We start from the raw sequence: 15002 nt of genomic DNA on the forward strand, positions 1-15002 counted from the left end.
AAAATGAAGCAAGTGTCACATTTTAGTAACCTACTTTTATGCCAGAAAAGAACTCACCATTTAAAGATGAACTGCAAGAGAAAATAAGTCCTTGCCCAAGAAAATGTTATGGTCACAGTGTGTTGTAAAGTAAGATATATTAATTCTTGGGGGTTTTTGTTGTTTTTTGTTGTTGTTGTTTTTTGGCCAAGCACTCGTCATGCAGGATTCTTAGTTCCCCGACCAGGGATGGAACCTGCGCCCCCTGCAGTGGAAGCACAGAGTCTTAACCACTGGCCCGCCAGGGAAGTCCCTAATTCTTATTTTTAATTATTTCCTTTCTATTCGAAATTCAAAACCTGAAAATTAGGACCTGATTACCCTTAATACCCTTAATACCAACACACGAAGCCCCCCTTTCACTAACAAACTCCCGCCCAAGCGGCATTACCCTCACTACTGCTCTCCTCTCCCCATCCCCTCCTTCAATCTCCTTCGTCCTTAATTCTGTACTCTACAGAAAATCTTTTCAAAGATCACCAAAGCCTTTTCTCCATTCCTGTTTTCTTGATCTTCAACATATATCTGACACTATTAGACTCCTTTCTTCACAAATGACTATTTTCTCCTTTTTTTAAATTTATAAACCATTTCCATTTACTGTTACACTAAATTCTCATGGCCTCCCTTTGAGGAAAGCAGAGACACATTTGCAGTTCTACTTTGTAGATGACAAGCCTGATTGTCATATAATCTAAAGGACTTGCCCAGAACCACACACCAGGAAACTGCCAGAGAGGGGCTAGGCCCACCTCTGCCCTCGGCCTGCCTCTCCTCACTCCAGGCTCCCGGAGACCCCTCCTCGGGGCTCAGGCCTCTCCCCATGGCCCTGGGAGAGCCAGCTCTGCTGCATGACAGTCTCCACACCCCCAGTCCTCTGTTCTGTTACTTCTCTAATAATGACTCCCAAACCCATGCCTCTGGCCTATCACATGAACTCCAAGCTTCTCATCTCCAATGACCTGTTGGATAGTTCCCTTCGGATATTTTCTTTTTTTTACTGTTACCCCGAACGGAGCATGTCCCACACCAAACTCATCTTTCCATATAAACTACCTCTCCTTTCTAAATTGTGACCATGAATTAATTATACCTCTATCAGACTAGAGTAAATTTTCAATTGTTCTCAGCTTGTTGGATTTGACATATGTAAGCCAAATGTTTTCTGACATCCTTCAAGATACGAAGTAGTCATCTGACCACTCAATTCTATCAACAGCTAAAAATCAAACATTTAGACTTTGTGTTTCTGGTTAAAATTGTTACACAAGGTTTGATTAATCAAAGAGAACAGGCCCCACAATATCCTGTGGGGAGGTTGACTTCTTTGTCCTATTGGACCTGAAGGCCAAGTGTCAAGTCAATAATATTTGAGAGTTTTCCGTGGTTTTTTTTTTTTAAAGACAAATACCACACCTGTTGCACTGACAATCTGAACACTGGGCTAATGCAAAGTATTAGGAGAAATATTTAACCAACATAATAAAAGTTATATTGAAAATCTTTGTAAATAACCATCTTAAATGTTTTGCTTTTTGATCACATGGTTACCATCATTGTTCATGTAATAAAGATGTAGCTTACTAGAATCATAACCCTTGCAAGGCCACCTATTTGGGCTAATAGGAATGCTGAAGATACGTAACTAAACTTTCACCAGCATGCAAACCTCTCAGCCTTTCTCTGTGCATATGACCCAAATATATATAACCAAATGCCAAATATTCTCTGTGATATAACCAAAGCCCAAATAAGAGCGTTGCATCTCTGTGTGAGATGATGGACAGCTGCACACACACTGAAGTGTTTCATTCATTCATTGGAGATGTGTTTTTGAGCACCTCCTACATGTTACAGGTGCTTGGGATCATCTGTGAGCCAAACGAGATCCCTGCCCTCTTGGAGCTTTCATTCCCGTGTGGAAGAGAGACAATAAACAACAAGCAGACCAACCAGGGGAATTACACAGTATGTCAAAAGGTGACTGGTGCTACAGGAAAAGAGAAAGTGACACCACAGTGGGGTAGGGAGGTGTGAGTTAGCGGACGGAGGTACTGAAAGGAAAAGGAAAGGAAAATGATGAAAGGAAAATGAAGAAAGGAAATGATGATGCTTAAACTAACTGAAAGGAAAATGATGCTTAAACTAACTTTAGAAAAACGAGAGGAGCTATTCACAGAAGCTGCTGGAGTAACTCAAAATTTGAGAAGAAGCTGAACAACCAGGCTTTGGGAAGGGCAGGGTGACGCCAACTGCAAACTGGAGGCTCCCTCTTTGCGTCCCCGTGTCAGCACTCTGACCTGGCTTCAGGGACCCACAGCACAGATCCACTTCCCCAGGTGGCCAGCCACACAGCCACAGGCAGCTCTGGATCACACCCAGTGGTTCTATGGCCCAGACTGGGAAAAATACTCCTCTTCAGCAGCTCCAGCCAGAACGCTCCCGGAGGACGACCCTGGTCTGGCTCAGGCCACGTGCCCGTCGCTGAGATCGCCGCCATGGCACCACCAGGCCCCACGCTGACCAGTGGTCAGGGCAGAAGGCAGGAGCATGCCGAGCGGACCTGAGCGACAGCCCCACAGAAACTGAGTCAAGCCCGGGGTCCCAGCACGCCACCAACAGTGAACCTGGGGACCCCACCTCTGCCTAGGCTGGCGACCAACCTGAGGAGTGTACAGAACAGGAGGCGTGTCCAGGCAATGTTGGGCCAGAGGTGGCCACTAGCTTCTTGCAGGTCGTGACAAAAAGACCCAGACGCTTGGGCAAAGTGGTGGGGATTCAGAAGATCCTCAGAGACCCAGTCAGGGCTCAGTTCAGTGAAGAATTGGAAAGCAAATCCAGAACAGAGGCAGGAGCCCACGGGGAAAGCTAGAGAATGCATGAATGGCCTGAGGGAAACCGGACACCGTCTCCTAACAGACGCGGAGCAGCGCAGGGCGGCTCCTGCAGCGGGTGGAATGCAGACCACGGCCAAGGGCAAGGCGAGAGGCAGGCTTTCAGGCAGGCTTTCGACAACAGGAATTGCGTGGAAACCTAAGATCTGGTTCCAAACAAAAGGAAACGTATGGTCTAGTTGGATATGACTGATATTTATGAAACAAGATACCAAGAAAATGTTAAATTAATATGTCTCTAAGTAAAATGGGAAACCAAAGGAGACAGGACTTGACGTGGGCTAGAGCAGCAGCAGAAAGCTCCTAAGAGGCATGACCCAAGCTGAGCCTGCAGAGACAGCAGAACAGCAAGGGTGGACCGAATGTGGCGGTGTGCAAAGTCGCTGGGTTTGATGACTTTGGATGCCTCATATAAGGGGGATGGTGCAGTATTTGTCTTTTGGTGACTGGCTTATTTCACTCAGCTACCTCGATGTCCTCGAGGTTCAACCACGTTGTGGCAGGTGTCAAACCGTCCTTCCTTTTTAAGGCTGAAAAATACTCCACTGTACGTATAGACCACAGTTTCTTTATCCATTCATCTGTCGATGGACATTTAGGTTGCTTCCTTATCTTGGCTATTGTGAATAATGCTGCAGTAAACATGGGTATGCAAATATCTCTTCAAGATCCTTTTTTCAATTCTTTTTGGATATGTACCCAGGGATGGGATAAAATCTTTCACTCTTACTAGAAGTCTTTTAAAACAACAGTTTCAACAGAGAGCGCCTCTGAAACACCAGCCTTACCCATGAATCATACTGAGCCCATGGCAAGGTGGCCTCCACCAATATCCCTGGATTGGAGTTATGCATTGGGGTCATTTTCTCCTAGCCTTAAGAACTTCCTTTCTTGTAAAGAAAGTCTGCTAGCAATAAAATCTCTCAGTCTTTGCTTATCCAGGAATGTATTTTGCCTTCATTTTGAAGACTAGTTTAGCTGGACACAGAATTCTTGGTAGGCGGTCTTTTCTTTCAGAACTTTGGACACATCATCCCTCCGCTTTAGAACCACTGTTTCTGAAGAGCAGTGAGCTGTCAATCTGTGGTTTCCTTGTACGTGTTTCACTGATTCCGAAATGTTCTCTTGGTCCTAAGTTTTAACAGTGTGACTGTGACATGTCTACATGTAGATCTTTGTGTTTATCCTACTTGAAGTTCACATATCTTCTTGGATGTATGGATTGTTTTTCATCAAAGTCGGGATGTTTTCAGATGTTCTCTTTTCAAATATTTTTTCTGCCCCTTTCTCTCAAGTATTTCCTTCAGGGGCTCATACTGTGCTTATGTTGGCATGCTTGATGATGTCCCAGAGGTCTCTGAGCTTTGTTCATTTTCTGTCATTCTTTTTTGTTTCTGTTGTTCAGACCAGATAATCTCTACCTAGCGTTAAGTTTGCTGATTCTTCCTACCAGCTCACATCTGCTGTTGAGCCTGCCCAGAGTTATTTCCATTTCTTAAGTTCTTATGTAGATGTTCAGCTCATTCATTTTCTGCTTTCTTCTTTAAATTGATAAACTTTCTACTAAATACTGATTTAAATGCATTTCACCATTTTTGATATGTAATATTTTCATTATGCAGTTCAAAACATCTGATTTCTATTATGAGTTCTTCTTTTACTCATGGGTTACTTAATTTCTACATGCAGGATTTTACTAATTCTCTTTTTGTTATTAATTTCCACCTTCACTGTATTGTGGTCAAAGAAGATATCCTATACGATTCTTATCATCTGAAATGTGAGACTTGCTTCAAACCCCAGAAAATGATCACTTTCATAAATTTTCCATGTGTAACTGAAACAAGTATACAGTTGGAGTCTTCTATGCATCCAGTGGGGCAGATTGGTTAATTGTGTTTTTCAAACCATTCATATCCTTATTGAGTGTTTGTTCTTTTTTAGTTATCAAGTATTGAGTGAAGTGGGTTAAAACGTCCCTGATCATGGGGGATTTATGAATTCCTTCTTATACTGTTTTTAGTTGTTTCATTTTTGAGACTATATTAGGAAGTGTTTATATAAGTTCAAAATGTTATATCCTGGTGATACAGAATCTGGTGATGAGAATCTGCCTAGTATGTTTTCCTTTTATTCTCAACCTTTATGTATTCTTACGTTTTAAATGAATCTCTTATAAACAACATATAACTGGATGATTATTTTAAATCCAGTCTGACATTACTATCTCTTAACTGGGTCATTTGGTCCATTTATAGTTGTAACTGTACATATTTTTGGATTTATTGCTTCCATCTTATTTTTTCATTTTTGCTCTCTTTTTTGCCATCTTTTGAATTATTTTTCACATTGCATTTTATCCTGTATTAACGTTATAGGCATATGGTCTACTTCTATTATCTCCACATGATCCTAGAAATTTTCACCTGCATACTATCAAGGTCTGAAATTAGCCACTATCTCGGCTCTCAGTTTTGAACAGGGCTGGACCTCACAATGCCGCCGCTCTGCCTATCCTCCCAGTGCACATGCTATTACTCTGCTCTTGGTATTCTACTGTTTGGGTTTTCTGTTCGTCAGTGTTTATTTTGACTTATTGATACATATGCTACCGTCTCTGATCATTGTTCTCACTTGCATCTCACACTTTCCATCCGAGATCAAGCTCCTCCTGAAGTGTATATATATATATACACCCTTTAGAAGCTCCTACTGGGAAAGTCTATGGGTGACAGACTCTCTCAGTTCTTGTTTGTCTGAAATGTCTTTATTTCACCCTTGCTCTGAAAGCTATTTGTTGGCGGGGGGGAAGAAGCATACAAATTCGTGTTCACAGTTACTTTCTCTCCGTGCTAAGATACTGCACTGTTGCTGGGAAGGGGTCAACTGTCAGTCTACGTGTCTATCCTTTGAAGGTATACATCTTTTCTGTCTGCCTGCTTCTCAGATCTCCTCTCTGTAATGTTCTGGTTTTCATTACAATGTGTCTTGGTGCAGATTCCTTGCCCTTCATCCTGCTTACAGTCAGGTGGACTTCTCAGATTCAGTGTAAACAAGGGGGGGGAGCTTCTCAGTCATTACCTCCTCGAACGCTGCTTCTGTCTCACCCACTCTCCCCTCCCTTCCCAGAACGCTGATGCGTGTGCTCAGTCTCTCCTCTGTGTCTCTTGCCCACTCCAATTTTCCATCTCTGCCTCTCTGTGCTTCACTCTGGATAATTTCTTCAGAACTGTCTGCATCAATCTAATTATCTCTTCAACTATGTCTAATCTGCTGTTAAAGCTGTCTAATAAATTTATAATTGCAATCATTATATTGTTCACTTCCAGAAATATTATTTGACCCTTTTTCAGATCTGCCCAGTCACTTTCACAATCTCTCACTCTTTACTCATATATTAATCCCTTCTTTTATTTCTTTAAACACAGTAAACATACTTATTTTATATTGATTAGATAACTCATAGATCTGAAATCTTCTTTAGGGTCTATGTCATGTTATTTCACTAATGATACTTCCCATGCTTTTTGTAATTTTTAATATGTGAGCTCTGACTCTTGGAACCTTATCTGTATGAACTGGTTGAAGTCAAAGAATCCTCCAGAAAGGATGTGCATTGTTCTCTAAACGAGGACCGCCTGGGTGGTTTGAATTCAGGCTTCGAAGCTGCGTGAAAACCAGTCTACAGTGATTAATTCTCAGAGGACATTTTTCCTCCACTACAACCTATGGTTATTCTCAGAAGAGATTTCCCCCACTGTGTTCAGTCCCTAAGGTCAAACAGGCCACCTTCCTGTAGTCTCCAAGGGCCGGAAGAGTACCTTCAGTCTACCCTGACAACGCTGGTAAGTACCTTTGGGAGTCCCCTACCCGGCCACTCATTTAGGGTGGTAACTGAGCTTTGTTTCCTGTCCCCACACCCTGTTAGGACACGGAAACTAAAGGTCATCTTGACAAATGCCTTCAGAACAGGAGTTAGCTCAGGTCTCTGTTAACCTCTCTGGCATCTCACTTTCACTTGGCTTTTGTGCTCTGGGTATACTCACTATTTTTCTAGCTCAGAGGAGGACTTTTAAAGTGTTTTTTATATCTCACCAGACATTTTGACTGTTTTCAGTAAGGAGACTTGTCCAGGACCTATGCCGTCATACCCCTGCCTCCCAATTCCTGGTCTACAAGGATGGACTGACGGGAGATCTGCAGGAGGTGACTTGAAGTTTTTAAACAGAAGATGAGGGAGGCTCAAAACCTGGTGGTAGTGGTAGACTGTGGTCAGGTTATGGATGTATTTTGAAAGCAGGGCCATCAGAATTTCCTTACAGACTGCACGTGGGTATCAGAGAAGGAGACAAGAATCACTCCAAGGTCTTTACAGGCCTGAGAAACTGGGAAAATAGAGTTGCCATCAACTAAGACTGGGAAGGCCGTGGGTAGAGTTAAATGGAGGAAGATTAGGAATTTAGTCTGAACACACTGAGTTTGAATGTCTATTAGATGTCCATGTGGAGGTGTCAAGTAGATAGTCAGATATATGAGTCTGGAGTTCAGGAGAGAGGTCTGGGCTAAAGATATTAATACAAATTGGGTAGAACTATCAATGTTTCATATTACTTAGATAAACCAAATAAATGTAACATGGGAAGCAAATGCCTATATGTCTGTTCAACATTGTAAATATGAGTAGGAAATACAGCACTAAAAAGCTACAGGTGTGATCCTAACAGCAGTTTGCATTAACGGTTACATAACATATGGCCGTCCTCCCAAAACGCTCTGTCCTCATCAGCTATTTGCTAGAGTTCCATGCCAGTTCTTTGGCTTAAAAGGAATGTGAAGAATTTGGAGAAAGCCTGGGAAAAAGCCAGCCACACAGTTGAATAAAGGGAAGGAACATGAAACCCAGCAAAGGTTAAAGGAAATGAGATTATTTAGTCAGGGATGATTAACAGCAACTGGTCCTGTACTCTGGATCAAAGAAGTCCGGATACTTGAAAGCAACCTGCCACCTTTAGGTCAAAGGAATTAAAAGGAAATGAGCTTTCATAGTGGCCTAAAAGATTTAGATTATAAATAAAAAGCGAAACTAACACCTCTTTAACACCTACTATGTTAGGTATTGGCCCAGGCACTACTGCATTTTAATATACACGAAGACCCTTGAGGTAGAAATCCCCATTTTGCAGAGCAGAAAAGAGGGATCCTAAAAGGTAAGTTCCCAAGTAGACAAGCTGTAATTTCAATCTGGGTCTAATGAATCCAAAGTCCATGTTCTTTAAAACATATCAAATTTCCTAACATGAAAACTGACAAATATAGGAAAGAAGTAATGGAATTACTGAAAGAAGTAATGGAATCTTTTTTCCTAGATCTTTTAAAAGTTAAGAGAGATTCTTATTTTCTAGTATATTTTCATAAAGCAGATCTACCTAAAAGCAAAGAAGAATAAGCCAGTTTTAAAATTCTCTTAGTCCTAAGCAGTTATGACAGTCTAGAATTATGAAAACAATCACACCACCACCGCCAGGCACCAAGATGCACATACTTTTTTCAGAGAACTATTTTTGTTTCTATTTTCCTATTCTATAATAAAATATATATTCACCTTTCTAAAAGACACACCAAATTCTATAACAAATTTCAATTTTTAAGTTAAATTAATTCCATAGATAAATCAGGGGACAAACATGCTGGGCTTGATAGACCTTGTCTTTATTTGACTGTGATAGCAAATAACATCAAGTAAGATGACCTTTCAAAAGATTTATTAGGCTTTGGGCTGTGCACACTGTCAAAAGAACCACTAACTGTCTTCATAAGCAAGAAAGCCTGGTGGCCCCGGGGCAAAAAGTGGCATTAAGGCAACTTCACCCCAGCCCCCACTGTACAGGACCCGAAGTTCAAGCAGGAACAATCCACCCTGGTCAAAGCACGCCATCCCTGGTGAGGGTCAGGAACCGACACTCTTGGGTTGCTGGCAACCTAGAGAGCTGCCTAAATTAAAATGAAACTGTAAGGACTGCCACTCGGCCCTGGAACATTTCTGGAGCACCAGAGCTAGAACAGGCCCTAGAGAACATTCAGCCTAAGGCCCGCTTTTTATGCAAAAGTAAACAACTGGCAAAAGGTGCTGGAGGATCGCTGGCTGCAAGCTAGCAGAGAGGGGCGTGAGGTTTCAGGACATCTATCTCTAAGGCTGAGCCACGCCACACCAGGACACAAGGAAAGGAGAGAGGTCACCGGGAACTAAGCATCCATCTCAGAGGCACTTCCTGCGGAGCGGAGGTCCACAGAGTGGCTGGGAGAAGGGACCTGGAACCCAACTGCCCGGACTTCCACCCAGAAGCTGTATGACCTCGAGGAAGTCACTTCACCCCTACGTGCTCCAGTTTCCTCATATATAAAACACAAGCTGTAATACTTGCCTTATAAGGGTATTTAGGGAAGTAAATCTGTAAATACACATTGCCTGGCACTCCAGGAGGGTCAGGGACCCTTATTTAATTATCCTCACCCGCTCCCCACCCCCGCCCCCGCCGACAGACACCATCTGCTTGCACGTGGCCCACAGCGACCAGCCGGGATAGCTACCCACCTCTAGCCCGAGACCCACCTCTGATTCCATGGGTTCCTTCGCTCACGTTCTCAAGAGAATAAAGCTGTCTGGTCAAATATCCAACCCTAGTGGGTAGGAGGCCTCCTAAAATACAAACACAGCCCTCTCGGCCACCTCCTTACAGCTTTGGAAGATCTGGGGTTTTACCCTACTTGCAAGTTAATAAGCCAGCATGTGAGAGTCTCACGGATGCTGGCAGGAGAGACAAGACCCCTGTGTCCAAGGCAAAGAACAGTATTCCTCCACGGCAACAGCCATATCCAGAGGGTCAGCACAGTTCAATGAGACCCAATTCCACAGGGCCAGGCATATGCCATGGGTTGCATTACAGAAGAGAAACCCCAAGCTCAGGGAACCCAAATCGTTCATAATGGGAGTAATCCTGCCAGACCTTTTCCCCAGAGGGAAGCGTTATCCCTATTGCATGAGTGTAAACAAACCCACCCTTTGTTCTGGAGAGAGACAGTATCTCTACCTTCATGGGTATTTACTACATAAGCAGCCTTGAAAAGATAACCAGAAACAAAGGAGGCCAGTTCCTCTGCTCTCCCAACAATATCTAAATAAATGGACATACATATACTATTTCATTGACTGGAAGACTCAGTATTGCTAAAATATCAATTCTCCCCAAGATGAACTGTTGATTCAACACAATCCTAATAAAAATCCCAACAGGATTTTTTGTTGTTGTTAGAAAGTGACAAGCTGATCCTCAAATTCGTATGGAAATGCAAAGGACTTAGAAAGAGTCAAAACAACTATGAAAAATAAGAACAAAGTTGGAGGATTTACACTACCTGACTTTAAGATTTATTATAAAGTATGGTATTGGCATAATGCTACAAAAATGGATCCACAGAACAAACGAATAGAGTCCAAAAACTACACCCTCTCATATAATGTCATTTGATTTTCAACAAAGGTCCAAGGGCAATTCTGTGGAGAAAGGAGAGTCTTCCAAACAAATGGTGTTAGATCAACTAGGTGGCTTTATGCAAAAAAAAAAAAAAAAAAAAAAAAACTTTGAGTCATACCACTCAACATATATAAATATTAACTCAAAATGGATCACAGACCTAAATGTAAAATGCAAAACTATAAAACTAATAGAAGAAAACACATTTTAAAAATCCGTGTGGCAAAAATTTCTATACCAAAAGCATGATTCATAGAAGAAAAAGAACAATAAATTAAACCTCACCAAAAAAATTAAGAACTTCTGTTCTTTAAAGATGCTCTTAAGAGAATGAAAAGACAAGCAATAAACTGAGAGCAATTATTTGCAAACTACATATCTGACAAAGGATTTGTAGGCAGAATATACAAAGAACCTCAATACTCAATTGAAACAACCCGATTTTTTTTTTTATACAGCAGGTTCTTATTAGTCATCCATTTTATACACATCAGTGTATACATGTCAATCCCAATCGCCCAATTCATCCCACCCCCACCCCCACCCCCACCGCTTTCCCCCCTTGGTGTCCATACGTTTGTTCTCTACATTTGTGTCTCTATTTCTGCCCTGCAAACCGGTTCATCTGTACCATTTTTCTAGGTTCCACATATATGCGTTAATATTCGATATTTGTTTTTCTCCTTCTGACTTACTTCACTCTATATGACAGTCTCTAGATTCATCCACGTCTCTACAAATGACCCAATTTTGTTCCTTTTTATGGCTGAGTAATAACCCAATTTTTTTTAATGGGCAAAAAGGTGTGAACAGACATTTAATCATAGAAGATATATGGATGGGCAAATAAACACAGGAAAAAATGCTCAACATCATTAGTCATAACATAAATGCAAATTGAGACCAAAGTGAGTGAGGTATATCACACCCCTCCCGGAATATCTAAAATTAAGAAGAAGGACCATGCCGAACACTGATGAGGATATGCACAAGCGAGGCGGTAACTCTCTGCCGGGCGGGGGCTGGGGGTGCAAAGCAGGGCCGCCACTTTGCAGCACAGCCTGGCAGTGCCACAAAAACACCTACTACGTGAGCCAGACAGTCCACTCCCAGGTGCTGACCCAAGAGAAATGAAAGCCGGTGTCCAGGCAAAAACATACAAGAATGTTCACAGCAGCTTTATTTATAAGACCCAAAACCTGGAGACAACCCAAATGTCCATCAACAGCTGAATACATAAAGCAATTGCAGTCTCTCCACATAACAGAATACTATTTAGTAATAAAAAGGAATCAACTATTAATACACACAGTATGGATAGATCTCAAAATAATTATGCTGAGTGAAAGAAGAGAGGCAAAAAAGAATACACAGTACATGTTCCATTTATATAAACCTGTAGAAAATGAAAACTAACCTGTAATACAGAAAGGAGGCAAGCGATTTTCTGGGAAGAGGGGAACAGAGGGACGGGAAGGAGGGACCCAGGAAGCCCAAGGTACCTCTCGAGAGTGACAGGTATGCTCATTATCTTGATTGTGATGATGATTTTACGGGTGTATAACTTACGTCAAAACTTATCAGTCGTTTGCCTTAAATGTGTGCAGTTTATTGCATGTCAATTATACCTAAAAAAACCTGTTACAAAAAATAAGCATTTACTACCAAATGGAACTGAAGCTCAAAAATAGAGATTGATCTGAATTACAAAAAAATAAGGAAAGGTAATTTTTTTGCACACTTGAATGAAATATGTTCCTACTGAAGACATGGTATTAAAAAGTATGATGAACAGGATTTCCCTGGTGGCACAGTGGTTAAGAATCCGCCTGCCAATGTAGGGGACACGGGTTCGATTCCTGGTCCGGGAAGATCCCACATGCCGCAGAGCAACTAAGCCCATGAGCCCCAACTACTGAGCCTACGCTCTAGAACCCGTGTGCCACAACTACTGAGCCTGCGTGCCACAACTAATGAAGCCCGTGAGCCACAATTACTGAGCCCGCGCGCCTAGAGCCCATGCTCCGCAACAAGAGAAGCCACCACAATAAGAAGCCCGTGCACCGCAATGAAGAGTAGCCCCTGCTCGCCACAACTAGAGAAATCCCGCATGCAGCAATGAAGACCCAACGCAGCCAAAAATAAACAAATTTATTTTTTAAAAAAGTATGATGAACAGATTGGGACAAAATTTTAGGTTAAATTGGTGGTTAGGGAGAAAAGCAGGAGAAACAGTAAAGACAGCTTTTTATTCCAAAGAAAACAAAAAAACACATCAGATGGATAGATAGATAGACAGATGGAACTTCAGAGCTGCAATCTCTCAGATTTCTTTTTTCCCCACGTTGGTTAACGACGGGATTTCCCTATACCTGATGTTCAGAGCCACAGATAACATACATAGTGCTGTATCGTTCACAGTGAAAGGGACAGTTTAACACCACTTACTAGCTGTTTTATTAGATAATTTTTCTTTGTGTCACAGAATCATAACTAAATTGAAAGCAATACTTCAGAAACAGAACTAGAAATAACTTAGCATACCAGTGAGTTTTCTATAATTTGAAATCTTTTTTTCGGAAGGCATGAGAACACCTTGGGATGACCAACCCTCATCTCTAATACTTTACGACCTCCTCCCGCCACAGGGGAACAGGTGTATAAGGAGACGCACAGGTAAAGCCCCTCCTTACCGCTCAGAAGCCACCACAACAAAGGGATGAATCCTGGACTCTCACTAATGTACTTCAAGCCTTTCAAATTGATGCTCACGTTGTACAGGGACATCAGCATTAACCTGAAATGTAAAAGAAAATGGTGTTGACACGCTGGCCCCTCCACACTGCATCACCCTAAATATATCTCCTGGTTCATAGGACCTTAACATATTTAGGGGTGCCCTTACACTTCAGATGTCCAAGTCTAACACAATCTGGATGACAGGTATAGTAAGCAGAAGTATGTGAAATAATATTTGTCTCTGTGAGGCTACCTGAAAATGGGAAACTTCAGCAATACTGCCACATAACACCACCTCTTATAAGCTCACATAATCAAGAGACACAAATGCAAAACGGGCACAGGAAACCTCAAAACCAAATTTATTGAGTAAACCCTTTTAGTACCAATCCTGCATTTATATACAGATAACCCTCCATTCATAAGTATACTATACTCTAAAAGTTCAATTCACTGTTTAAAATCCTACCTTTCATTCAATGAATGCTACCGATGATGTCTGGGTGGCCAGGTCAGGCCATACAATCCTGTTTAATCCACAGCAAAGGGATGAAGAGCACCACAATCCAACCATCCCTAACAACCAACAATCCTACAGACCTGGAGTTAAATAGGGTTTTACAAGTGGTCTTGGGAACCGACCACAACTAGTAATACAGAGTCGAATATTATTAAAAACTGGAAAACTATAGGACTGGTTTCTGATAATACTGCTGAATACAGAGAACCCCAAAACTTCATACTGTACAGTAATAGAAAAGGCTACACAAATATTTTGCAAAGTCTTGAAAAAAATGAATGACCTTGCAAGAAATGAAGGGAAAACATCTCTAATCAGGAACTTAGTGAGAGCTCAAATTCAGAAAGGTGAGCCCTAAAGATGACAGATTCCAGAGACACAGAATGTCAGCGTTAGTGCCTTTGTGCAGAGGGACAGAAAGAAAAGCCTCAGACCAACACAAGATAGGACTTCAGAGCACAGATCCCTTCAGAAAGCCAGGAAAGAGTGAACTGTCAAGCTTGGCATGAATGCATACTTTTTGTATGGCCTGAAAATCCACAAGCCAATAATTTTAATAAGAAAGTAGACCTGGGGTGGGAGCTTCTCCAGCCACCTGGCCACAAGAAACATTCTCTTAAAGGAAAGGACCCTCGGGCTTCCCTGGTGGTGCAGTGGCTGAGAATCCGCCTGCCAATGCAGGGGACAAGGGTTCGAGCCCTGGTCTGGGAAGATCCCACATGCCGCGGAGCAACTGGGCCCGTGAGCCACAACTACTGAGCCTGCGCGTCTGGAGCCTGTGCTCCGCAACAAGAGAGGCCGCGATAGTGAGAGGCCCGCGCACCGCGATGAAGAGTGGCCCCTGCTCGCCGCAACTAGAGAAAACCCTCACACAGAAACGAAGACCCAACACAGCCAAAAATAAATAAAAATAAATATATAAATTTATAAAAAAAAAAAAAAAAGGAAAGGACCCTCAACTGGGTCCTCAAAGAATTCTCACAAATACAGTGCTAACAATTTTAAGTTCATAATAAAAATCACAAAACACATGAAAAATAAGACCTTAAAGTAACAGCACAAAGAACCAATGACAGAGTCAGCATAAAAAAAATTATCAGATACAAGTATCAATTACCAAATAGAAAACAGCTATGTTTAATAGGTATAAATAATTCAAAAAAGAAATTTAAAACATCATCAATGAGCTACTGAGTATTATAAATAACCAGGCAACTCAAAAGAACCTAGTAGAACTTACAAGAATGAAAACTTTAATAATCAAACTGTAAAACTCAA

General features: G+C 41.8%; 1 protein-coding gene across 6 annotated transcripts in view; it reads right to left on the minus strand.

Annotated features, from left to right (window-relative positions):
- Positions 1-15002, minus strand: part of HSF2BP (heat shock transcription factor 2 binding protein) — a 94065-nt gene that overhangs the window by 34362 nt on the left and 44701 nt on the right. For 5 of the 6 annotated variants that reach the window (XM_057545173.1, XM_007172672.2, XM_007172671.2 and 2 more), the window contains one exon: positions 13159-13262. In XM_057545173.1, the coding sequence (XP_057401156.1) occupies positions 13159-13262 (104 nt within the window). Of the gene's footprint in view, positions 1-12589; positions 12838-13158; positions 13263-15002 lie in introns of those variants that run through there. The other variant, XM_057545174.1, reaches the window with a different exon arrangement.

Source organism: Balaenoptera acutorostrata, chromosome 4, assembly GCF_949987535.1.
Source record: "Balaenoptera acutorostrata chromosome 4, mBalAcu1.1, whole genome shotgun sequence".
NCBI lineage: Eukaryota > Metazoa > Chordata > Mammalia > Artiodactyla > Balaenopteridae > Balaenoptera > Balaenoptera acutorostrata.